At 41.9% G+C, this 26491-nt stretch overlaps 1 protein-coding gene and 1 pseudogene across 4 annotated transcripts in view; both read right to left on the bottom strand.

The window, feature by feature from the left end:
• Positions 1 to 26491, bottom strand: part of CEP104 (centrosomal protein 104) — a 57760-nt gene extending 31269 nt beyond the window's left edge. For 3 of the 4 annotated variants that reach the window (XM_014592694.2, XM_006161192.3, XM_027765422.1), the window contains exons 1-11: positions 26430 to 26491; positions 18342 to 18468; positions 14892 to 15065; positions 14032 to 14170; positions 12503 to 12565; positions 11363 to 11439; positions 8186 to 8354; positions 7537 to 7692; positions 6039 to 6266; positions 1284 to 1481; positions 753 to 920 (exon numbers count right to left, since the gene is read on the bottom strand). In XM_014592694.2, coding sequence (XP_014448180.1) covers positions 753 to 920; positions 1284 to 1481; positions 6039 to 6266; positions 7537 to 7692; positions 8186 to 8354; positions 11363 to 11439; positions 12503 to 12565; positions 14032 to 14170; positions 14892 to 15065; positions 18342 to 18454 — 1485 coding nt within the window. In that variant the 5' untranslated portion in view covers positions 18455 to 18468; positions 26430 to 26491. Of the gene's footprint in view, positions 1 to 752; positions 921 to 1283; positions 1482 to 6038; positions 6267 to 7536; positions 7693 to 8185; positions 8355 to 11362; positions 11440 to 12502; positions 12566 to 14031; positions 14171 to 14891; positions 15066 to 18341; positions 18469 to 20530; positions 20557 to 26429 lie in introns of all 4 variants that reach the window. The other variant, XM_006161193.3, reaches the window with a different exon arrangement.
• LOC102468398 (Y-box-binding protein 3 pseudogene) lies at positions 19962 to 22857 on the bottom strand (annotated as a pseudogene).

Raw genomic sequence — 26491 nt, forward strand, 5'->3', positions numbered from 1 at the left:
AAAAAAAAATAAAAAAAAAGAGGAAGAGGAAAAAAAACATATATGTGCATAAGCAAGAAAGTAGAAGTGGAATATTATTGATGATAACATGCTTGATTGGGTCACTGTGCAGTTTATTCTAGATGGGAGATTACATTTAGTACGCTGTGATGATGCTCAGGGAATGAATGTTACGGGAAAAAAACGAAAACAAAAAACAAACAAAAAAAAACGGTTAAACTATTCGTACCATTTAAAAAAAAAAATTGGATATTTGATGGCTGCAGTGAGCGGTATGGGCCCAGTTGGGTTCTACTTTATAGTATGCTCTTTTTACCCAATGGGGTTTAGGCCTAAAGTCAGACTTGAGTTCATGTAGAGGCATGTGTCAGCTGTGATAACTATTGGAGAGACTTAGACTAATTAAGATCACTGACAGATCATTTGGGGAGGGGGGAGGCACGGAGGGCAACCGTGGATGCCAGGGACAATGTGGGAGGAGGATGGGTCATAACAGAGGGAGGGGGATGGGGAATCTAGGATGGTAAAACAAAAGGCAAGGTATGCAGGACACAAGAATTGGGAAATTATTTGCTGAGAACATATATGTTGATGTGCTTGATTGAGCCAATGCACAGTGTATTTTGGATGGAAAATTCATTTGTGTGTTGTGATGGGAAAAAAAATATAATTTAAAAAAAAAAAAAGCTACACTACTTTATTGTGAAATGCCTGTTAGGCCACTCATGATTTCTGGGGCTAGTGCCACTTACTGAGCTCACAATGTCCTTTATGGCTCTTCTGATGAGAAAGATGGATGCTCTCAGGGTGTTCTTCAAGTCTTCCTTTGGTGTTCCCACAGGCATTTCCATCAGCTTTTTATACAAGGCAAGCAGTGCGTCTTCTCGATAGGACCATGTCTTGGAATAGGCCCCAGCAACCTACCACAAAGCAAGTCTCAGTTTACCTCAAGGTCAGCATCTTCATAATTATCACAACTACTGCCCATCAATTACTAGACAACTTGAAAGCCTTTTTTCTTTTTAAAAATCTAAGAAGAATCTTTTCTAATAACAGAACTTCTATAGAATGTATTTGAGGAACATGAAAAACATGTCATGACTTTTCTGAACAGAAGACTTTCCAATTCAATAAAAGCAAAGAGAAATCAATGATTACAAATACAAAAAGCCTTAGGTGTTTTCTCTTCCTTTTTTCTTACTTTACACATATATACATATGTATATGTGTGTGTGTATGTGTGTGTGTGTACGTGTGTGTATAGCTTCTCCCCCCTTCTTTACCAAGGTTTCTCCTAATACATCGATGGCAGAGCTGGCTTCTCTCAAGGCTTTTTCTGTTAAGGGCTCTGGATCCCCTGAGATGCCTCCTCTCCGAGCATCACTGATGTCTGCATCACTCATTTCTGGCTCCCCTGGTGCCTCCCCCTGCTGCTTGCGAACAGCTGGAAGAGGCCTCTCATCGTAGGGCAGGGATTCCACCTGCAGGTAAGCAAGGGAAATAGGAAAGCCCGGTGGAGCTAGCTCTTGAGGTGGGTACTCATCCCCCTTCCCATTCTTGCAGTGTGACTCTGTCACCTGCAGAGTTACTGCCCTTACTTACCTGGCCTGAAAGATGTTATTTTGCTTAACATCAGTATCATCAGATTAGAATAATTTATACAACAAATAGGATGCAATTGGAAAAATTAGATGAGGCTTTCTATTCCCTTCAGAACTCATTAAAGACCTAATTTTAAAAGCAATGCACTTAATTACTATTTACAAGTAACAATTTTAGTTCAACTGACATTGAGATTACCAAAATAAAGTTTATTGCATTATTTTCTGACAAGATTTCTGGTATTTTCTTAATTTACTGTTTAGAAATAAGTATCAAACCTGACTTTAATAAACACGTTCATTATCAGGTGACCTTAGAACAGGCAGCAAAGTTAAAAATTTTTTAAGCAAGCTTTCTCTGCAGTGCCTACTGAAATTCTCTACAGGCAGGTGTCAATACCACTCAACTATCACTCCAACAAATACTGGGTCATTGGAAAAGTCATGATGCATTTTTGCACAGAAAAACATGTCATGACTTTTCTGATGACCCAATAGTTAACCAAGCTCCTAGAATGTACCAGGCATTGTTCTTAATGCTCCATATACAACAATAAATAAAATGAACTTTCTGACCTCATGGGGAGACAGAAGTGTACAATTAAAGAAGGAAATACAGAGGCCAGCAGGTGGCATGGTGGTTATGGTGCTAGACTCCCACATGGCCGACTGCAGTTTGAGTCCCAAACCTGACGGCTTGGAACTCATGCTGGGTGTGTGTGTGTGTGCATCCAAAATCCCAAGAGGAGAAGGGATTGTGGTGTGTTCATCATTCCTGGAGGGTGATTTCTTGCTCTCTCTCTCTGTCTTTCTCTGTGTCTCCAGTGACCACATGTGCCCCATAGCAAACAAACAAGCAAGCAAACAAAAAAACTCCCTTAAAAAAAAAAGGAGATAAATAAAAACATTTCGAGTAATTAAGTAATACAAAGACAGTGATTCCTGATTCACTTTCTGAGGTAGGTGTTACTGTGGATTGAAACAGTGAGGGTAAACTATTCATCCTTAATACTTATTGATATATTGATTGGTGTATACTGTATTTGTGAACAATTTCTTATATTCTGGGACCAGCAGGTGGCATGGTGGTAGGGCACTGGACACTCCCACATGGTTGACCACAGTTCAAGTCCCAGACCTGGTGCCTTGCTTTCTTACTTTCTCTCTCTCTCTCCTGTCAAATTAAAATAAATGAATGAATAAATGAAATTAAATAAATATTTTTAAAAATTTCTTATATTCTAAAATTTACTAATAGTTATAAAATACTGAGATGATAAATAAACTCTTTCAGTCTTTGCAGCAACTTGTTAGGGGCCCAGTTGGTATTTTCCCTTCCTTTTCCCTGTGTGGTACTCAGGCTCATTTTTTTTTATTTTGAGAGTTTTTTTTTTTTTCTTTGCTGTAGGGCATGTGCACTCACTGGAGAGACGGAAAGCAAGAAATCATCTCTCAGGGACAACGCCTACACCATAATCCCTCTCCTCCAATATCCTCTTGGATTTTGGGCATGCACGCACACATGCCCAGTGTGTTTTAAGCTGCCAGGTCTGGGACTCGAACTGCAGTTGACCACGTAGAAGTCCAGTGACATAACCATGACACCAACTGCTGGGCCCCCCAGGTCCATTTGTCACACGGGTTCAAGAATCTCCTAGGGGGACCAGCAGTTAGTGTAATGGCTATGTTGCTGGAGTCTCATGTGGTCGACGGCGGTTCGTGTCCTGGACCCAGTGGCTTAAAACTCATGCCAGGCGCGTGTTTGTGCGAGACGAATCACCCATTTTGCTTAACATCAGTATCATCAGATTAGAATAATTTATACAACAAATAGGATGCAATTGGAAAAATTAGATGAGGCTTTCTATTCCCTTCAGAACTCATTAAAGACCTAATTTTAAAAGCAATGCACTTAATTACTATTTACAAGTAACAATTTTAGTTCAACTGACATTGAGATTACCAAAATAAAGTTTATTGCATTATTTTCTGACAAGATTTCTGGTATTTTCTTAATTTACTGTTTAGAAATAAGTATCAAACCTGACTTTAATAAACACGTTCATTATCAGGTGACCTTAGAACAGGCAGCAAAGTTAAAAATTTTTTAAGCAAGCTTTCTCTGCAGTGCCTACTGAAATTCTCTACAGGCAGGTGTCAATACCACTCAACTATCACTCCAACAAATACTGGGTCATTGGAAAAGTCATGATGCATTTTTGCACAGAAAAACATGTCATGACTTTTCTGATGACCCAATAGTTAACCAAGCTCCTAGAATGTACCAGGCATTGTTCTTAATGCTCCATATACAACAATAAATAAAATGAACTTTCTGACCTCATGGGGAGACAGAAGTGTACAATTAAAGAAGGAAATACAGAGGCCAGCAGGTGGCATGGTGGTTATGGTGCTAGACTCCCACATGGCCGACTGCAGTTTGAGTCCCAAACCTGACGGCTTGGAACTCATGCTGGGTGTGTGTGTGTGTGCATCCAAAATCCCAAGAGGAGAAGGGATTGTGGTGTGTTCATCATTCCTGGAGGGTGATTTCTTGCTCTCTCTCTCTGTCTTTCTCTGTGTCTCCAGTGACCACATGTGCCCCATAGCAAACAAACAAGCAAGCAAACAAAAAAACTCCCTTAAAAAAAAAAGGAGATAAATAAAAACATTTCGAGTAATTAAGTAATACAAAGACAGTGATTCCTGATTCACTTTCTGAGGTAGGTGTTACTGTGGATTGAAACAGTGAGGGTAAACTATTCATCCTTAATACTTATTGATATATTGATTGGTGTATACTGTATTTGTGAACAATTTCTTATATTCTGGGACCAGCAGGTGGCATGGTGGTAGGGCACTGGACACTCCCACATGGTTGACCACAGTTCAAGTCCTGGACCTGGCAGTTTGCTTTCTTACTTTTTTTTTCTCTCTCTCTCTATTGTTGAAATAAAAAAATGAATAAATGAAATTAAATAAATATTTTTAAAAATTTCTTATATTCTAAAATTTACTAATAGTTATAAAATACTGAGATGATAAATAAACTCTTTCAGTCTTTGCAGCAACTTGTTAGGGGCCCAGTTGGTATTTTCCCTTCCTTTTCCCTGTGTGGTACTCAGGCTCATTTTTTTTTATTTTGAGAGTTTTTTTTTTTTTCTTTGCTGTAGGGCATGTGCACTCACTGGAGAGACGGAAAGCAAGAAATCATCTCTCAGGGACAACGCCTACACCATAATCCCTCTCCTCCAATATCCTCTTGGATTTTGGGCATGCACGCACACATGCCCAGTGTGTTTTAAGCTGCCAGGTCTGGGACTCGAACTGCAGTTGACCACGTAGAAGTCCAGTGACATAACCATGACACCAACTGCTGGTCCCCCCAGGTCCATTTGTCACACGGGTTCAAGAATCTCCTAGGGGGACCAGCAGTTAGTGTAATGGCTATGTTGCTGGAGTCTCATGTGGTCGACGGCGGTTCGTGTCCTGGACCCAGTGGCTTAAAACTCATGCCAGGCGTGTGTGTGTGCGTGCCTAAGATCCCGAGAGGAGAATGGTGGAGAAGGGACTGTGGCGTGGCCATCCCCCCCGGGGGGTGATTTCTCGCTTTCTGTCTCTCTGTCTCTGTCTGTCTGGCGAGCGCACGCGCTCTCCTAGGAAGGCCTTGGCAAGTCAATCAGCATGTGTCCCTCCTTTGCTCCTAGTTGTTCCTTCAAAGGTTGGCACATGCTGTTGATCTAACTAGGGCACATTCAAAAACTCTTGCTTAAATAGGACACATTCATTCTTTGAGACAGTACAATGTGCAGATGTGAAGCTTAGAACCACTGAGATAGTAGCTAGCCCTGGGGTGACAGTGAACTGGATGACAGTCTAAAAATAGGAAGAAACCAGATTTCGGATGACACTGTTGAGCTACTGAATTTAACCAACCCTGAAACCCACACGATCTCTTAATGCCTTAGTTACAAAATCTTGAATTTGACTCAGTTTCTGGATACATACAATATACAGTTTTAATAGGTATAGTAACTATACACAAAACCTTTGTTGAAGATTTACTATGGCTAATTCATGTATTGGTCGTTTTACAAATACTGTCTTTTTTATTCCTTAGAAATAGTGCTTTAAGCAGATGTTTTAAGCAGATGTATTTTTTATATAGGGCAAACGATGTTCTGAAGGATGAAGGGTGTGTAAGACTCAGGCTGATGGAGGCAGATGCAGGGTGAGAGGTCTAACATGTTGAACTGGAAACTGTGCCTCTTGTAAGGGAAGTGTTGCTGTGTTGTGTTTACATCTCTCTCCTGAAACATAAGGAGGGAGTTTGACTATATGATGCACTCACGTATCCTATGCAATGGAATAGTACCTGGCACAACACATGTTCTCAGTCTCTGTTGAGTAAACTGATGATGAAACTGAGTTACCTACATTGATCTTTGGATGAGGATCTGTGGCAGGCAGTAACCGGTTTACTGCAAAATGCTGAGGAGAAACAGTTAGAGGGTAAGATGAAGACTTTTCCTCAAGGAAAGGTTCTGCCAACTGGTTTTCTGTTCCTCTTTCTTCTGTTCGTGGCAGTAAGGGTACTGGCTTTTGGTGGTGAGGGCTGCCAGAATGAACAAGGGGCTTGAGGGGCAAATCAAAAGGTCTTCTTATCTAGAGAAAAAAAGGACATTTAATTTCAAATGCCACTGCCACAAAATATCTAACTATCTCATCTCCCCAGGTGAATAAGACTTTGTAATGGCTGTGGAATGACATCCTTGGCACAATAAAAAGTTTTCAAATAAAAAACTTCCAGAATGGAAGTCATTTCCCCTGCAGTCCTACAAGGTCACATTGTGTTGCCCTCAGTTGTCTCACCATGGTCACTGTGTGGATTACAGAAGTGACACATACATTTAGAATATTAGTATAAAAATAAGGATTTGTACACAGATCACCACAGTACATGGAGTGAGTTCACATGTGTCTGTGGAGAAGTAGGATGGTGGGTAGGAAGCACCCAGGCTGAATCCATACAGACTTGTATTCAAAATCTGGCACTGCGATTACTGTGTTTGCAAAAGCAGGTGATTTTGTAGAATCCTCATTAGCAAACTGACTTAGCAGTCATTATGCTCTAGACAGATGATCTCACTCATGTTTATACCATTTTTACCCTCGTTTAAAACCTGATGGAAAAAGTGAGGCACAGAGCCAGCTTGAATGCATCTGAGATCCCACAGCTAGCAGGTGAGGCCTACATGTGAATCCAGGCAATCCAGCTCTAGACTCTGCACTCTCAGGGACTACTGTGTGTGTCCCAGAGCTTCAGTTTCCTAATTTGTCATGGGATGGCAGAAAGCCTTACGTGAAACATGCTGTTGATGAACTGAAGCCATTGGTCTCATTCTCTCCCTTTCTGTTCACAACACTAAAAGGGGTGGTGAGGCAGGGTTATTAACATTTCCATTTACAAAGGAGGAAACTGAGAGCTGGAGGAAGACGGCTTATTGGTAAACATGGCAGAGTCACAATCTTCCTGATCCCCGACTCATTCTCCTTTTCCTCTACTACAAATCCTTTGTAAAGAACATGCCATGGCACAAATCTACCTGATGGAGCTGAACATGGCAGTGTGCACCCAGAATCCCAGCTACTTGGGAGGCTAAGGTAGGAGGACTTTGAGTTCAAAGCAGGCTAAACAATGAGTGAGATTCTGTCTCTTAAAAAAAACAAAACCCAAACCAAAAAACTACCCGACAGAGGCACACAAAGGCTGAAGCCATCTCTTATATGATAACCTGAGTATTCAAAATCTTTTGCATTACATTTATAAATATATGCCCAATTTCAAGAATAGCATTGAATCTGGTCTCCTCGGCATCCCTCTACCCACTCTACACTCTGTCCCTGGTCCTCATTTGTTTGTTCCTGCACCTACCAGCTCAGTATCCAGAAGGCTGTGGAGGTCCAGCTGCTCATACACCTCAGCACGATACTGCTCCATCTGCTGTTTCTTCTCTTTGGCAAGATCATAGTCTTCTTTCTCCACAGCACAGCGTTTTTCTACCTCATACCTTCCCAGGCGCTCCCCAACCTGAAGCACAAATATTTGCTTTTTTGTTTCAAAGTTGGATCAACTCATGTCAAGTGCAAAGATAATTTTCAGAGTAATGATTAATGACGTGGCAATGACCATATATATGTCCTGTGAGGAGAAGAAAACGAGCACAGAGAAACTGAAGGTCACAGATGCTGTGCTGCTTGCTGCTGTACCAACACCTAATAACCTCAGGAGTCCACAGTTAACTTTGGAGAAAGCTCATTTCCTACCATTTTCCTGGAGCAATGAGGATTCAAGCAGTGAGGTGGCTGAGGAAGGCATCTGAGTGTGAGTCTAAAAAGAGAAAGCCCATGCTTTCATTTACATTTTTGTGGTGCTCATCTGACTATAATTTTATTTGCTAAGATTTCTGAACTCACACTAACTTCATGGCTTGTAGTAACATGTTTCTTTAACATGTAGTTGTGAAAATTATACATAAAACTTGTAAGTGTAAAATAGGAATGATTTTCTCCAGTAGCAATACCTTTTGCAAATCAGCAATAGCTTGCTTCAGTTTCTTGGCATAATCATAACGTTCCTTTTGGACAGCTTCACGTTTTCTTTCATCTAATTTGCGTATAATCTGCGCAACTTCTGGATCTTGGTACATATCAAAAGCTAAGTCATCTAATGGAGAAATATAGTCAGATTTCCTGAAGGAAAGAAATGAATATTTCAGAGAAAATTTCAATCTAAAGGGTATTGTCACACAGCGGAGTCCTATGGGCTCAGTGCTGAAGATGCACAGTTGAGAAAATGCCCCCTAACCTCCAATCTCCTTTATAAAGCATTTCCTGCATGAGAAAATAGACACTCAGAGAAATCTGGAACGATCTTCAAGTGATGTAGCTCTTAAGTGCAAGCAGTGACACCAAAGTTCATGTTCTTGACCTCTCACTGAACTGCACTGCAGGGTCTCTGAGCCTTTGCTGCATTCATCCAATCACTTGTTTTTCAAATCTGGGGCAGGCATGGTTGTAAGCACTGGGATGTGACAGCAAACATGAATCAAACATAGAATGGGGGAATCAACAAAAAGAACAAAATAAACAGATGATCAGACCCCATTTCCCAGCTCTAATGAGTATGATTTGGTGGGTCAAGGTGGAGTCTAGGCATCCATATTTTACAATAATACCACAATATTTTTGATGAATCTGATAGGTTACAAATTGCTACCATTTGGCTTTTATCTCAGATCTGGTGTTAAACTGTGTGATATCAACCACTTAGCCCTAGAATAGATCAAAAAATTGTTCCTATAATAAGTGATCTTTTTAGTTACCTGGATACCCATTTCTGATTATGTGTTACCTTTTTCTTCCTTTAGAGTTTCTTCTTGGGCACTGATCAGCTTTCTTCCTGTTCTAGAATAATCAAGCTAGTCTAATCACTCAACAGAAACTTAAAAGGACATGTTTCAAGGTATCCCAGTCTGTTCTAATTGTTAGCTGTGACTTGGATGGATAGATTTTTTAATTAAAATAGTCAAAAATTTGGTTGGTAAATTTGTATAGTAACAAATTCAAATGAGACGCAGGAATATTCCACCTCTCCCCTCTAATATTTCCCCACCCCTTGAATTCACAGCACTTCGTTTACAATAGCACTATGCAGGCCCAGTAGCTAGGACAGCTTTGGCAGCTTTGAAGAGTGTCAGGTAATCCCAGTGATGACTAATGGTGACACATTTTAGTGTTTCTACAAGATCACGTTAACCATTTTTAGCTAAATACAGACTTAATTCTAAGTTGTTTTGCCTTGAAGTTCCCGAGATGAGCACAAAGACATCTGATCATAAAAATTCCATGAAGAAAAAATAATGTCTTATGGTTTCCCAGGCAGAATCCCTGGGCAACCCAGCAATAGGAGAGCTACTTACTCCTTTCATACATAACATTCCCAGTGGCACCAAATGCAAGCTGCCAGTGGTACCAACTTCATGGCTAGTGTAGTTCAGCACTTGGTATATATACAAGCTATCTACAAGCTCTCATTTTACCTTCATAAACCCCAGGGATAAAGCAGGACAGGAAAATATAGTCTGCCATCCCACTTGGCTAATTTGATTAAGACAAGTGATCTAAAGTATATCTAAAGTAAATCAAAATTACAGAAAAGTTTTATTGGAGGTAAGTTAAAAGTCTATCAACAAATTTGGTTGTTCCTTTTCTATTGGCACTGGCTCCAATAAGCGTAGAAACCAAGGCACAGCCAGAGTGATGATGTTGACGAGAAGTGGAGAGAGATGGTTATCTACTCTTCAGTGCTCTCCCTACAAAGTATTTCAAATCACCATCTTAAAAGATGAAAAGGGTCCTGTTATTTTTTCTCAGGCAAGGGAGGAATCTGAGGTAGAGAATGAGAAGCTTGTGTAGATTTGGTAATTAACATTTTATCATTAACTTTCATGAACATTGTAAGAACAATCTTTACTTTCTAAGCACTTTATGCTCACAACCTCCTGTGATAACCCCTGACCTATACCTCCTCTACCACTCAGCCTTTCTCAGACTGAGAGGTCCTTCTGAAGACCAGGCCTCTAGGGGCAGAAGGAAAGGTTCCCTGTCCACTAGTGTACATCTCTGGCCAATTGCAAATGGCTCCTGGGCAACTGTAGAAGGAATCTACCCCATATTTTGTGCAACCAGGGGAGCCCAGTTTAAGTATTAATTGCTTTGTGTCAGCAGTCTGCATGCAAGTGAAAGTGACATTTAGCCATATCTGTGGACAAATTTGAGACCTCTACTAAAATTTAAATGTTCTATTTATTGAGAAGCTGCCATCAGAGAAGAGGACATGCCTACGGTTTTGAATTCCTCTTTTCTTTAGATCAGACTCCTTTGAGATGGGGTCCTTGCTGCAGTAAGGAGCAATCACATTAAGGTGTTGAAGGAGCTGTGTGTCCCAAAGAGGTGGTTAGAGAAAGAGGGGTTGATGAAGGATTATACAACAGGGCTTCATAGTTTCCTCACTCACTCCTGACTCACCATGGGTCCCTTCTACCACTAAAAACACACAACCCCCCCCCAAAAAAAAAAAAAAAACAGCAAAAGAAATAAATATAGACAACTGTGAATGTGAAGATAGGGAGGACTGATTAAAAAAAAATGTTTTAAAAACTGACATGATTGGCCAGCCCTACAGCAAAGCAATTAAGCCCTGTGCATAGGGAACTACATCCCATATCACTGTAATTTGAGTCCTGGCCCAGGTGGTTTGAAAAACACATTTTGAGATACAGAGAGAAAAGCACCATGCTCCACTGAAAGGTACTTTTTCTCTCTGGAGAGCATACATGCACTCTGGCAATCAAAAAACAAACTAAACCAACAACCAAAACCAGAAAAACCAAAAGAATCTGAGGTAAATAAAATATCAAAGGATGGTTGACAGATCTTGTTCCTGAATGCATTTTAGGAACCTTCTAGTAATACTTGAACACATAGAAATGAAGTAGTTTCTGAAGGGCAACTGGTGAAGGTACACTAAATAAAACAGTGACCTTAATCTTTATGTATATTTAAGACAATCCAATTAGTGACTTATCTAAGTGAACTGAGAGGCCCTCAAATCCAGAATCCTTTGGAAATGACTGACACATATATGATTCTGAGGAAAGTCATAGGAATTGAGTGTCTCGAGGAAGCAAGACTCTTACCCAGCATAAGTTCCTTCTAGAGCTGGATCTTCAGTGTTGTGTCCAAGATAATGGTCAATCAGCTTCTCTCTAGAGGTCTTTGGGAGCAAATCGTCTCTTTAGTATCTCAGAACAAAAGAGGAACAACACAGAACCTTAACTACAGAATTATTTCGTGTATGTTGCCAGCAAAATTCAATTAGCCTAGTCTTTTGGAGGGACAGCTAAAATTCCTGAGTAAAAGAAAAGTTTAATACACCATGCTGCTGGAGGCCAACAGGTGGCATGGTGGTTAAGGTGCTGGGCTCCCACATGGCTGAATGAGGCTCGAGTCCCAGACCTGGCAGCTTCCTTTCTCACTTCTTCCCTTTCTCTCTGTGTCCCTCTCTGATGAGTGCAGGTGCTCTGTAGCAAGTTTAAAAAAAAATGATAAACGAAATTAAATAATTCTTTTCTTTTCTTTTTTGGGGAGAGGTTTTTGCTATAGGGTGCGTGTGCTCACCAGACAGACAGAGAGACAGAAAGTGAGCAATCACTCCCCCAGGGGGGATGGCCACGCCGCAAACCCTTCTCCTCCATTCTCTCGGGATCTTGAGCACACACGCACATGAGCCCAGTGTGAATTTAAGCCACGGGGTCCAGGACTTGAACCGTGGTCAACTATGTGGGAGTCCAGTGACATAGCCATTACGCTAACTGCTGGTCCCCAAAATTAAATAATTCTTAAAATACACACACACAACACACATACATACACCATGCTGCTAAAAATAACTTAATAGTTATTCACTAGTCAATTTTACAAAGACACAACGACTTTTTAAATGATACTTTTTGTGATGAAAATAAATGATCCCATCCTGATAAAAATATATTTTCTAGGGCTAAGAGGTGGTATGATGGTTAAGGTGCTGCACTCCCACATGACCAGCTATGATCCAAGACCTGTATTTGGTGGCTTGAAACTCAGGCCAGACATGTGTGTATGCATGTACAAAACCCAGGAGGAAGAGAGGAGAAAGGATTACAGCCTGGTCCCTCCTGAGAGGCGATTTCTCATTTTCCCTCTCTTCCTCTTTCTCTCTCTGGGAGTGCACATGCCATATGGCAAAAACCTTACATTTTTTTTTCTTCCTTAGGAATTAAACTTCCCAAACTTACAATATTGTTTTCGTCATTGAAATCTGCAGGGTCTCCAATAATATTTATTGCAACCAAAGCAACCTAAGAAAGAGTTAAATAAATAGAAATTAAATACAAAATGTTTGAGATGATTTAACCCCTTTGTGAGGAACTCTGATCTATACTGTTATCATACTAGATATATGTACTGGCACATATCTAAGTGCATTAATTATAAAAAGTAATGCTAATGTACAGAACTGTTATTAACACCTTTATCAATTATGTAAGTTAATATTTTAATGCTGAATTAAATGGCTATTTTAACTGTGTAAAGGGTGCAAAAATAATAATAATAGCTAAAAACCCCCCAAATTTTAACATAGCCTTTAACATAGTAGTGAACCAGTCACCTAAGCAAGGTTAACCCCCAAAACAAACCTGTATCTGTAAGTATGGAGGTCATAACTATAAGTCAGACAATGAAGTGAAAACCTAACTTAACATAGTTCGGTTTTTCTAAGTCAGTGATTTTTCATCCTCATAGTTGAGAATCACTATAACTTAGCTGCTTGAATGAAGGAAGGAAGGAAAGAAAGGGAGGGAAGGAGGAAGGAAGGGGGAGAGGGGGGAGAGAGAGAGAGAGAGAAAAGAAAGAAAGAAAGAAAGAAGGAAGGAAGGAAAGAGAGGCAAGGAGGTAGAGAGAGAGGGAAGAAGGAGGAGAGAGAGGGAGAGGGAGAAATGAAAAGAATTGAGAACTAGTAGCTTGGACCTGAAGAAATTATGGATTGCATGCAACATTAAATGTGCTCCCAATAGGGACCAGCAGATGGCGTAATGGTTACATCACTAGACTCCCATGTAGTTGACAGCGGTTTGAGTTTGGGACCCAGAGGCTTAAAACTCACACCGGGCGTCTGTGTGTGCCTGCCCAAAATCCCATGTGGAGAATGGAGAAGAAATTGTGGCATGGCCACCCCCTCCTGGGGGTGTGTGTGTGTGTGATTTCTTGCTTTCTGTCTGTCTGGTGAGCACATGTGCCCTATGGCAAAAACCTCTCTTTAAAAATAAATTGTTCCCAATTTCCATCAGGGGATTTATCTTGGAAAGTTCAGTGGGTTTATCTAAAATGGTGCTGTCTAATACAAACAGGATACAAACCATAGATGTCACTTTAAGCTTGCTAGCATGCACATTTAAAAATGTAAAAGTAAAAAAAAAAAAAGTAAAAGTAACAAGTAAAATTAATATTGATAGTAGCTTATTACAATATGTAAAAACATTTCATCACATGTAATTTATATGAGAATATTCATGAATTTTTTTATGCTCTTTTTCATACTGAGTCTTTGAAGCCCAGTGTCCTGGTGACTGTCCCAGTAGTTCATTTGCACTAGCCATGTTCCCAGGCTATTGCACAGGGTGGCACTGCCCTAGAGAGCTCAACATTCTCTCATAAAATAGCCCATTTTACAGTTTTGAAAATGAATTTAAGAAAAGATATATGACTACATAATCCTACAAACAGGGTAAGAAATAGAGTCAAAGTGAAGATGTATTAATCTTACCTGATTATATATGTTGTATTTATTGACATGGTTTTGGTGAAAAATCAACTTAAGAAATTGCCCTACTGCATCCACATAAACTGATTTTAGTTCCCGGGCTTTGCAACCTGTCTTTTCATTATCACAGAGAGAGACATAGCTGAGAGAAAAACACAATGAAAGGGTATGTTGATTTGAAAAATGAACTTTTCAACAAAACTGCTCCCATTCTTATTAAACTCAATGGGTTTAAACTAAGTCTAAGTATAGAAAGAAAAAACCTGGAATCAGCAGATGGCACAATAGTTATGTTGCTGACTCCCACATAGTTGACTGTGGTTCGAGTCCCAGACCTAGCAGCTTGAAACACGCTGGGTGCATATGTGTGCGTGCCCAAAATCCCGAGAGAAGACTGGACCTTGCTTTCTATCTGTCTTTCTGTTTCTCCGGCAAGTGCATATACCCTATAGCAAAAATCTCTCAAAACAAAACAAAACAAAACAAAAAAAAAAGGAAAGAATAACCTAAGGGGAAAAAAATGGAAGTCTAATTCTAATTAGTATTCTTTTAATTAGCAATAATTGTACCTTGGATAAACCTCATTAGCTATGATACTGCCACTGAGCAAATCTTCTAATTGGTATTCTTAAAACAAAACAAAACAAACCTGTATCTGTAAAGTCTAGCTGAATAGCAGAATTAATAGAAATGATAATACTGCTTATTAAGTAAATATGTTAATACTATGAGGCACTAATCCTGAACCAAAGAGAAGTAAGTAACATAGGACCAAAAGCAAAAGGCATTCGCTGGTTTATCAAGAACTCAGAGGTAGAAAAAGGCTAAAAGTTGCCATTACAAATGTTAGCTTTCATTCTTACCCAAGTCTTCGAAACCGCTCTGCTTGATACGGTACAAAGTATTCAGGTAAGCTTTCACTAATATAGAACTCAATTTTACTTGAAATCATATACTGATGAGCAAGTAACTGTAGTTTTCTTATTCGACATCTCTCCACCATTTGAAGAACAATTTCTTGTGGGAACTGGCAAAATCTGAAAGCAAATAACATTTTTTTCTTTCCTAAACAATTGCTACAGATGGTTTCTCAATGTTAGCATCCCACTCTTGTAGGTAATAGCACTGATCAAGCACTTGCTATGAGGTGAACAACCTATAGGTGCTGAGGGTACAAAAATGACCATGACCTTATTTCCCTTCTCCCATGCTTTTCCCTGTTGGAGCTCAAACTGGAATTGAGATTTGATTAATCTGCTTGTCACTCTACATAAATCATACTTTTTGCATCCATAAATGGTTTGAAATCAAACCTGAACTTTATCATGAGATAAACAAATTAGTCTTAAGAGGCTGTATTAGCGGGTGAGACAGACTCAGTGGATTTTCCTCAGGAACCTAAATATGTAAGAAAAACTACCTGCTTATGGGATCCTGAGTTACCAAGATTTAAGGAGTGTGTGTGCCTACTATTGATGCTCAGAGATCTAGAGAAAGAAGTCCACACTATGGTTCACGATGGACCTTCTGATTTTACTTATGGGATGTAACACATTTAAAAACTAAATAAAGGGCCAGTGGTGATATGGTAGTTAAGGTGGCTGGATGCCACATGGCCAACTACATGGTTTGAGTTCCAGGAACTGGTGGCTTGAAAAATACACTAGACATGTATGTCCAAAATCCTGAGTGGAGAATGGGGGATGTGTGCTTACTTTCTCTCTCACTCTCTTGCTGGCAAGCACACACACCCTCCAGCAAATTTAAAAAGAGAAACCTAAATAAAAATTAGCTCGAGAACCACAGCAGTCAGCTGAGACCTCACAGTGCAATATATGAGCATGATAAGGCAACGACCTGCATGCTTATAGGACAGTAAAGACCACCTATGTCTGCCAATCAAGTACTAGCTGATGTGCCAATGAAGGCATTGCAGACATAAGGAGCAGGGGAAACTCAGATGGACAGAGGCAATCTGGAAAAGCCCCTTGCAACTCCAGTGTCACCACCCTCAGTGTGTTCAACTAGCTGCACATATGTGGTTCTTGTCTGCTGCATACACCTGGCCTCCTCTTCTTCCAACCTCTCTTCCCCTGAAGCCTCAGCTGCCACTGATTCACCCTAACTTCACTGAGAAACAGGCATAATCAAGTAGGGGTTCTTTCACTGTGACAGCAGTTCCTACTGGCTTGGTGCACCATTCCCTGACCCCACTCTTGACTAGACCAAAGCCTGTCCAAGTATCAACTCACCCGATGGGCCTTCCCAAAGACTTGCCTCCTATGGTTATTCCCTCGTTCTCAACAATACACAAACACTCGAAAAAGCCCATTTTAGGAGCACTACCCTGTGACCATGTATCCCTCTCTAGGCATCTCCCCTATCCCCACCTGCTGCCTCAGTAAATGTCATGTGGGAGATGTCTGTGGTCACTCTCACCATGTTCTTGTGCCCTTCTCCACTCCAGGAACTCTGTCCCACACTACTCATGGGCTACCCTTATGAAGGTCACCACAGACCTCCCTGATACCAGGTGCAAGGTCTCCTGTAGGGCCTTGCCCTCCCTCAGCCCACATGACTACTCACACTCCTCAAACACTCTGCTAGGCCAAGTAACCATGATGCTACCCTGTCCTGGTCCTCTTCCTACCTCAGAGGCTCTGTCCTCTCATCCAGCCTTGAATGTGCCTCCAAGTTTCCTTTTCTTCTTTACATACACATAAGGATCTTATCAGCTCCATGATTTTAAAGACATCTTATTTATCAAGGAACCCCAACTGGACACTGCCCTGAGCCTGACTCCTTTTTATCTAGAGGGAGATTGACATTTCCATGTCGACATCTAAAAGGCATTAAATGTGACACAGATGAGGGAACCAGCAGTTAGCGTAATGGCTATGTCGCTGGACTCCCACGTAGTCGACCGCGGTTCGCGTCCCGGACCCGGTGGCTTAAAACTCACGTCGGGCGCGTGTGCGTGCGTGCCCAAGATCCCGAGAGGAGAATGGAGGAGAAGGGATTGCGGCGTGACCATCCCCGCTGGGGGGTGATTTCTCGCTTTCTGTCTCTATGTCTCTCTCTGTCTGGCGAGCGCATGCACCCTATAGTGAAAATCTCTCTCAAAAAAAAAAAAAATTGGCAAGAGAGAAACATTAAGTTACTTTCAAAGGATATCCTATCCTATCTGGTGAGCGCACTGTGCCCTATAGCGGATAACATCAGACCTCTCATTAGAAACAATGTAAGAAAGGAAAGAATAGGAAAATATATTTAAAGAATACTATATATCCAGCAAGATTATCCTTCTTACGGGGGAGAAAAGGGTAAACATTCTCAGATAAAACCTTAAAGAATTTACCAACACCAGACCAGCTTTTCAAGAAGTGCTGAAGGGAATGCTATACCAGAAAGGAAAATTTCTGTTAAAAAAAAAAAAAAAAAAAAAAGTGACACAGATGAGACCCCAGGTTTCCTGATTCTACCTCTGCCAATCTCCTTTTACCTCAGCAAGGGCACCTCCACATACCCCTAGCCCAGGCCAGCCAGAAACCCAGGCCTTATCTATAAGCTTCTTAAAGGACTGTCAGGTAGAGCTGTCAGAGGGCCTTGCTCTCAATTCAGTGCTGCACACTCTTGCCTGGAAACATACTCGGCATGAGGAAAACACTCGATAACTGTCGGCGGGAAGAACAAAAGGAGGGAAGAGTCAAGAAAGAAGTATCAGTTGAATGGCCTGAATCTGCAAATCTTTCCTTTCACTGTCCAGAAACTAATCCTAAATGGATGTAGAGAGTGAGCGGGGACAAAGGAGCCAGGAGCTCATCATGAGCAGATTTGCACTCTTATTTTGAGGGCATGACCGCTTGATCTTCCCTAACACCAGGTTTTTCAAAATGGCAAAGGTTATAAAAGAGACACAATTAAGGCAGGCAGGCAGCTAGGAACACTTGGGAATCAAGCAATTTTGAAATGAATACTCTTTAGTCTTTTTTATCAATACAGTGTCACTTTAGATGTTTTAAATGCAGGGTACGTATTTATAATTTGTGGTAAGGTTATTTGAAACATAAGACAATAATCTATTATTTTAAAAATGCTTTACCAGTAAAAAGAAAAATATCCTTAAAAACTTTAACGAAGACTAAGAGAATAATCTATAATAAAACAGGATGGAAGACATTGCAGTGCAGTCTGACATTCTTGTGAACTGTCCATTTGAACTATAATAAACTTAGCTTAAAATGAAGGGTGCTCATGTGTTCAGGAACCTGAAGCTGTCTCCTAGGCCACACCCTTCCCTTCTAGGCTTTTACCTTGGTGACCTCCATCCACTGACAGTTGGTGCATGGATCATGAGTTCTCGGGCACTAAAGCCATCTTCATGTCCAGATGAGCTGACAACTACAAATCCAATCTTGTGGGGCATTCTGCAAACTTGTGCTGTTTATAAGAGCAGAAAAGATTTCTTTAAAGTAAAAGGATTATAAACTATTATAACATTTAATGGTTAATTCATTATTCACAAAGTATTCAGAATTTTTCTATCACTTTGAAAGATTATAGTTTGTGGGGAACCAGCAGTTAGTGTAATGGCTATGTCACTGGACTCCCACGTATTTGACCGCGGTTCGTGTCCCAGACCCGGTGGCTTAAAACTCATGCCAGGTGCGTGTGCGTGCATGCCCAAGATCCCAAGAGGAGAATGGAGGAGAAGGGATTGTGGCGTGACCATCCCCCCGGGGGGTGATTTCTTGCTTTCTGTCTCTATGTCTCTCTCTGTCTGTCTGGCGAGCGCAAGCGCCCTATAGCGAAAATCTCTCCAAAAAAAAAAAAAAAAAAAAAGATTATAGTTTGTGTTAAATACTTTTTATAGATGCTCCTAATTCTACTTAAGATATCACTTAAATTATCTTGATATTTTCCAAATACTTACCTTAAAACATTTGACCAGTGTGATGGTTTAGATAATGGTTTGTCCTCCAAAAGTTTATGTTTTAGAATTTGGTCTCCAGTGCACTGGGAGGTGTGAAACTTTAAGAGGTAGGGCAAGTGGGTGGTGTCTGCATCATGGGACATCACTCTCATGAACGGACTAATGCTATCTCATGAGACAAAGTGAGCTCTAGCTCTCATAAAGTTAGTTTCGAGGAGAGTAGGTTGTTATAAAAGAAAGATGGCTGTCTCAGGGTCTCTTTTTTTAATCAAATCTGCTAACCTGTCTGCTTCAGTAGACCATGTTATGACGTAGCCCCAGAGACTAGCCTGATATTAGTGCCACACCTTTGGACTTTCCAGCCAAATAAACCTCTCTATTCTTTAAAAATCACCTAGTCTCAGGGATTTCTTTGGAGAGGTTTTTTGTTTGTTTGTTTTTGCTATAGGGCATGCACTCGCCAGAAAGAGAGAGACAGAGAGACAGAAAGCAAGAAATCACCCCTCAGGGGGGATGGGCATGCAGCAATCCCTTCTCCTCCATTCTCCTCTCGGGATCTTGGGCACGCACGCACACACACCCGGCATAAGTTTAAGCCACTGGGTCTGGGACTTGAACCGTGGTCGACTACATGGGAGTCCAGCGACATAGCCATTACACTAAATGCTGGTCCCAGTCTCAGTGATTTCTGTTAGTAACACAATAGCAGGCTAAGAAAACCAGTCATGTTGACTGGACTATGTCCTTCCAAAAAATATGCTGAAGGCCTACCTGCAGTACTTATGAATGTGAACTTATTTGAAAATGGGATCTTTGCAGATAAAATCTATTATAGTTAAAATGAGGTCCTCTGGGTAAGCCCAGTTTACTGTTACTAGTGTCCTTATAAAAAGGGAGAAAAAACACAAACACAAACCCAGGGAGAAGGCCATGATGATGATGATGATCAACACAAATTGGGGCAATGTGTCTGTAAGTCGAGGAATGCCAAGGATTGCTGTCAATCCTGAGAAGCCAGGAAGAGGCAAAGAAAGGTTCTTCCCCTAAAGCCTTCAGGAGAGAGCAAGGCCCTGCCAGCAACTTGATTTCAGACTTGCTTTAGAATTAATTTCTGTTGTTTTAAGCCAGGTAGTTTGTGATACTTTGTTATGGCCAAAAGAGAGCTTTTCTGCCTAGGATACAAAGTTTTCTTATGTTTGTTAGGAAACTAATTCAATCAGTGTATTAACTTGTTATATAATAACAAGGAGGAAAAAGGCAACTTAATCACAAGCAATAACAACTGGGAAATGAAAATGTGTGACAAGGAAGAGCAGGACCATACAGACATGTTAAATACAAAAACAAGCATACAGAGGCTGGGTGATGACTAACCCATAAGATATGTTTAATTATTGGCTGAATTATTTATTTTTATTTATTTTTTGCTATAGGGCACATGTGCTCACCCAAGAGACAGAAAGAGATAGAGAAAGTGAGAAATCACAACCCACTCCCCAGCGGGGAATGGCCATACCACAATCCCCTCCTCCTCCATTCTCAGGATTTTGGGCATGCACGCACATGTACCTGGTGTGAATCTCAAGCCACCAGGTCTGGGAGTTGAACCATGAGAGGAAGTTTAGCACCAGCATCCAAATGAACCAAAAAAGAAAAAGAAAATTACTATGTTTTTCATGTGTTATTAATATTTCTTTCAATTCATATTACCAAAACAGTACAAACTAGGAAAAAAATATAGTTGGTTGCTGAAACTGAGGAGAGTGCTCTCTTGCCTTCTGTGCAAGCATCCTGGGATCTCAGTTTGCTGAAAAAACTTGCTGACAGTTTTCCTTCTGCAGTTGTTAGTTTCTTTTCCTTTTTTAATTACTCATTTTATTTATTATTATTAGTCTTCAAGTTGACCAGAGAGACCTGGGGTTGGGGAGTCATGAGAAAGCAAGCTACCAAGTTCAAGACTGGAACTTCAGTCCACCATGTGTGAGTCCAGCATCTTAATCACCATGTGACCTGCTGGCCCCAGCTGTTAGTTTCTTAAAGAGTAATTATAAACATTCCCATGTCCAAATCTTGGTTAGTCTTTCACTTTTATTGCTTGCATGTTTCTTTGGTGTTGGTAAGGTCATAGTATGCTTTTTGCTTTATTTTTACATGGTCATCAATTCACTTTTTTAGAGGTTTTTGCTATAGGGCACGTGTGCTCACCAGAAAGACAGAGAGAGTTGGAGAGACAGAAAGCGAGAAATCACCCCCCAGGAGGGATGGCCACGCCACAATCCCTTCTCCTCCATTCTCCTCTTGGGATTTTGGGCACACACGCACACGCGCCTGGCGTGAGTTTAAGCCACCGAGTCTGGGACTCAAACCACAGTCAACTACATGGGAGTCCAGCGACACAGCCATTACGCTAATGGCTGGTCCCAACACAGTCATTAATTCTTTAGGACATGCCAGGGATGGTGAAGGTGCCTGGGGAGCCTGGCATTGCTCAGTGCTGCTCTGCTCAGTGGCTGGAACAGGGTTCTCAGTTGGTGCTTCACCTGCTTTGGTCTCTTTGCCACTTTGTGAGGGAGCATTAAGAGGATGGGGATGGTGCCGGTAGTTGTAGGGACACAGGTATCCCTGGAGAACAGATGGTTGGTTTGGACCATTGGCTGTTTGTTGATTCTCTGTCTTCAGCCTCTCCCATAGCTGGGGCAGGTCATAGGCAAAGAGGTCCCCTATGGTACCGTGGGCAATAAGTTGGATTCTGATGAACCCATCCCTGAAGCTGAGCTCCCTCTGGGACTCCATCCTTCATCTCTCCAGTCTCTCCAGCTTGTAATCTACTGGGGTGGGGAAAGGCCCGTGAGCAATGGCCGAATGTCTGTCCTGTGTGGTAAGGCGGAAACTGCCACTGCTGGTACTGAGGGTGATACTAGGGGCGACGCAGCTGATTCTGGGCCCCAGAGAACTGCCTGTCTGTGGCAGGGGAGTCAAATCCTTCACTGCTGCTGCTCCCTTCCTTCTCCCAAGTGTAATTACCAGGAGATTCACTGGCGTCTGCCATAGAAGCCATATCTACAGTGGCGCCGATCAGCAGTGTATGGACTGTCTTCTATAAAACTCCATCTGGGCCAGTTATGTTGGCCCTGCACCCTTCTCTCCTTCAACCACATCAAACTCTATGGTTTCTTCATCTCCTACACTGAGCAGATATTTCCTTGGGTTATTATTCTTGATGGCAGTCTGATGTACAAATACATCTTTGTTGGTGTCATTTCAATTTGTAAATCCATACCCATTTCTGATGTTGAACCATTTGACAGTGTCAAGGACTTTGGTGGCGAGAATGTTTTTCTCTGCGTCTTCACTGCTGGAGGTGGTTGAAGAACTGAGCTGCAGTGCCCAAGGCTATGGTGCCCATGGCTGTGAGGGTGCTTCCCCACCAGGGTTTCCAACAACGAGGGTGGTAGGTGCTGGGCCTGCAGCCTGGGGTGCGCCACTGCCTGCCTGGCTCTTGGGCACAAAGTCCTGCAGGGCCCTGGCAACGGCCTCTGCTGGAGCCTGTGGGAGTATGGTGGTGGTGGCCTCACCCGCTTCACTCATGCCACCTCCTCTGCTCTCACTCGGGCACCTTGATGATGGTTGATTGGTGGTTGGCTCAGCTAGTGGCGGTAGAGGCCGGGACTAGCTCTCGGGAAGGCCGGTGTGGATCTTGCCATGCAGCTGCCGTGGTTAAGGTGAGATCTGGCTGAAGGTTCTTAGGCTACGTGCTTAGACTACGTGCTTGGTCTTGGGCTCCTCGCTGGATCTCATTCAGTGTCATAATTTTTAGTGAACCTGACTTTGTTCATACTGCAGTACCACCAGTTTGAGGACAAGATGTTGTAACATTTATTCTTGCTTGCTCAGTGGTGTCCATTTTCCACTTATTTGAAACCATTGCCTCCATCTCCATTTTCCTTCATTTCTCCTTCTGTGGTGGGGCAGCCTGCTTACCCCATCTGTATTCCTCAGCTACCTGTTTGCAATAGACATGCTTCACACTCAGGAGTCCACCAATTCTACATTCTCCACACTAATGGATTCAAGGATAGTAACATGAGTGTGTGATCCAAGCTGGATGAATAAACCCAATACCAGAAATTTGCTGAGACTACTAGGAAAGATAAACTATGTTCCACTAAGACAGCTGGCTGAAGAATAACAAGTACGAGACTACAGGAGGCCACCAGGTAGGGAGGAAATGCAGCCAGTGCAGTTAAGCCCGGGATACAGAGCCATCAAGTAAGCCTCAAGTCTCAGCTATACTTAAAGCCCAAACTGCTCACAAGCTCTCAGTTACTTTTCAGTTACTAAGTCAATCAAATTCCTTCTAAGTAAGCCAAATTGAGCTAGTTCTAAATCATCTACTAAAAAAGACTCCCTAGTTAAAAAGAGGGTAAAGAAGAATCCATTAGTAAGTTCTCTGGGATAAGATATACTATAACTGAAATTCTCAAATAAGAGGGAATGCATAAACACACCCACATTAAACTTTGCTTATTTTTACACGCTTGAGGTGTGATCTAGATCTTCCTCTTACTTTCATTGAGAACTTGAAGAGGACCACTTCAATAAATTAATTTTTGGCTGGCACTTGTGTTTCTTGGAATATATGAACAAAAGAATTAAAATTGGAATGAGAAACCATTAGTAAAGATCATGGTTATTTTTTGCACAAAGTTCACTGCAGGATGTCACAGTATAATAGAAGAGAACTAAACTAACCCAGAAAATAGTGAAAACTTAGCACAAAAATTTAAGAGTTTTTTTTTTTTTCCCCCCTTAAGTTTTTCCCATAGGGTATGTGTACTTGCAGGAGAGAGAGAGTGGGAAATCACCCCCAAGGAGGGATGGCCACACCATAATCTTTTCCCCTCTATTCTCCTGGAATTTTGGGGTGCACACACATCCGATGTGATTTTCAAGTCCAGGTTTGGGACTTGAACCATGATCAGCCATGTGTCCTGCTGGCCCCTGTGTAGGAGTGATTTAATCCACTGTCTGCTCATAGGCCACTTACATCCTGGGTGCCCTAGGTCAGACATGCTGGCCTGCAGTTCCTCCCATGTTCCCTATGGCTTTGGACTTGAAGAAGTTACTTTCTCGGGACCAGCAGTTAGTGTAATGGCTATGTCGCTGGACTCCCAAGTAGTCGACTGCGGTTCGCGTCCCGGACGCAGTGGCTTAAACTCACATCGAGCGTGTGTGCATGCATGCCCAAGATCCCGAGAGGAGAATGGAGGAGAATGGATTGCGGTGGCCATCCCCCCCTGGGGGGGGGAAAGGGATTTCTCGCTTTCTATCTCTCTGTCTTTCTGGCAAGTGCACGTGCCCTATAGCAAAAATCTCTCTCTCAAAAAAAAAAAAAAATAATAATAATAAAAAGTTACTTTCCTCTTGGCTATGATACCTTTCCTTACCTACTCTCCACACAATGGAGTGCCAAGTTTTATTGATCCTGCTTTTGGAATGGCAACTGAATACATTCCTTTTTCCCTTTCCTGGTCTCTTTTCTTTCAGTCTCTCTCTCTCTCTCTTTTTTTTAGGAAAACTGTTTATTATGCCAGCAGGCAAGGAAGAGTAAACACTCTGAATCTCCAGCCTCTTGCTGTTCTCTTTTCTAAATAGCTATAACTTCCTAGTATCCTTGCCTGGAACACTCTCTCTCCAGTTCACCCATGCTTCTGCTTGGCTCTGGTCCTCTCCATCCGTGTCCTAACTTTAGACTCCTCAGTGGGATCCCCATGTAGGAATTAAAATGCCAACTTTCTCTGTCCTGACACAACTTGCTTTTCTAACCCTCAGTTATCTTGAATGCTACAGGCCAAACTTAACTAAAGCTGAAAGTTAATATCCCTTTGCTCCCTCAATTCTTTGATGATTTTTAAGAGCAAGGCTGGGACCAGCAGTTGGTTGGCATAATGGCTACGTTGCTGGACTCCCATGTAATCAACCATAGTTCGAGTCCCAGACCCAGTGGCTTAAACTCACAGTGGAGGTGTGTGCGAGTGTGTCCAAGATTCTGAGAGGAGAATGGAAGAGAAGGGATTGAGTGCGGCATGGCTGCCCCCTGGGGGGTGATTTCTCACTTTCTGTCTCTCTGGCGAGCACATGCGCCCTATAGCAAAAACCTCTCCAAAAAAATAAAAAAGAGCAAGGCCTATCATTCTTTATCCCACCTTGAAAATGACATTTGTTCTCAGGCAGGTGAGTTGGAGTTTCTGATTTTAACCAATATACTTTGTTATGACGCTAAGATTTAAACATAAGACATTTTAAGTTCAAATAGAAGGTTGTTTCCACTATATTATGTTACCTTAGTAAATCTAAAACAAAATACTGGCACTTAATTAAGATCCAGGTAGGAGAAATGCGTGAGTGCTATAGAGATAACATTATTCCTTCAGTTCAAGTATTTGAAAAATATTCCTTTTTAGCCACCCCTCCTAAAGACCTTCTCTGTTGTCCCCTTTGTGTAAACTTTTAAGTTTTACGTGAGATATTTGGTGTGTCACCAAAAGATACTACTTTCAGGCTCTATAAAAATCTCCATTAACAATTTGGGAAGGGCTCTGCTGGGTGCTCAGTTACCAACTGGTTTTCCTCTTCAGAGGCACACAGGTCCCAGCCGTCCCGGTGACAGCCACTGCATCCCCAACATGTGTCATACTGCACTTCTCCCCAGGCAGCATTTATTGAATAAACACTCCTTGCCCCTCTTACCCTAGTTCCTAAACAGGAAACGGTAATTAACTATAAATTAACTTGACCTCAAGTTAGCAACTGTCAAACATTTCTGTTAGAAGACAAGGACATTCCCCTCCCCCTCCAGTTTTCTTTAGAAAACTTTAAAGTTACACAATTAAATAACTGTTTTTGGTCAAGCAATCTTAAAGACCGAAGGTTTCAGAGAAATCTGAAACTGAAGAAGTGCACCTGCACAAAGAAATGAATCGAGGAATGAACATTTAACCTGGAGGGGGCCAGGGAAATAGTCTTCGATCTTAATCAGCAAAACACGTTCAGAGCAGGAAACTTAAGGCTATGATAACAGCACCCGATGCTAAATACAAGAAATCAACTGGGAGATAAACCGGAGAGGCAGGTCTTTGGGACAGCAGCTGTTCGGGGAAGAGGCCGCTGTGAGGAAGCGATCACCTTCCAGGCCAGGTAGAAAGGTATTAAGACCCGGTCATAAGCTTCCTAGCATCAGACCCTGACAAGGTACCAGTTCCTTGGCAACGGCAAGTCCGAAGCCTAGAATCCGTGCCGCCTGGGCTTGTAAAACAGTACAGGCTCCGGACCCGAGTAACGCGGACTAGCAACGCGCGGCAAAGCGATTTTCCAGGGTGGGGTCCTAAGTCGGGGTCCCGAGACCCTGCGGCTGCCCCGGTCCTGGTCACCCGCCCCCCTCAGGGCTCCACTGCTGTCTTGAAGATACCTGTTCAGAACGCAAAGATTTCCGGCTGGAACTGCCGGAGCCTCCGCGCACGGAGGGCGGCC

This window comes from Tupaia chinensis, unplaced genomic scaffold (genome assembly GCF_000334495.1).
Source record: "Tupaia chinensis unplaced genomic scaffold, TupChi_1.0 Scaffold138365_1, whole genome shotgun sequence".
Taxonomy (NCBI): domain Eukaryota; kingdom Metazoa; phylum Chordata; class Mammalia; order Scandentia; family Tupaiidae; genus Tupaia; species Tupaia belangeri.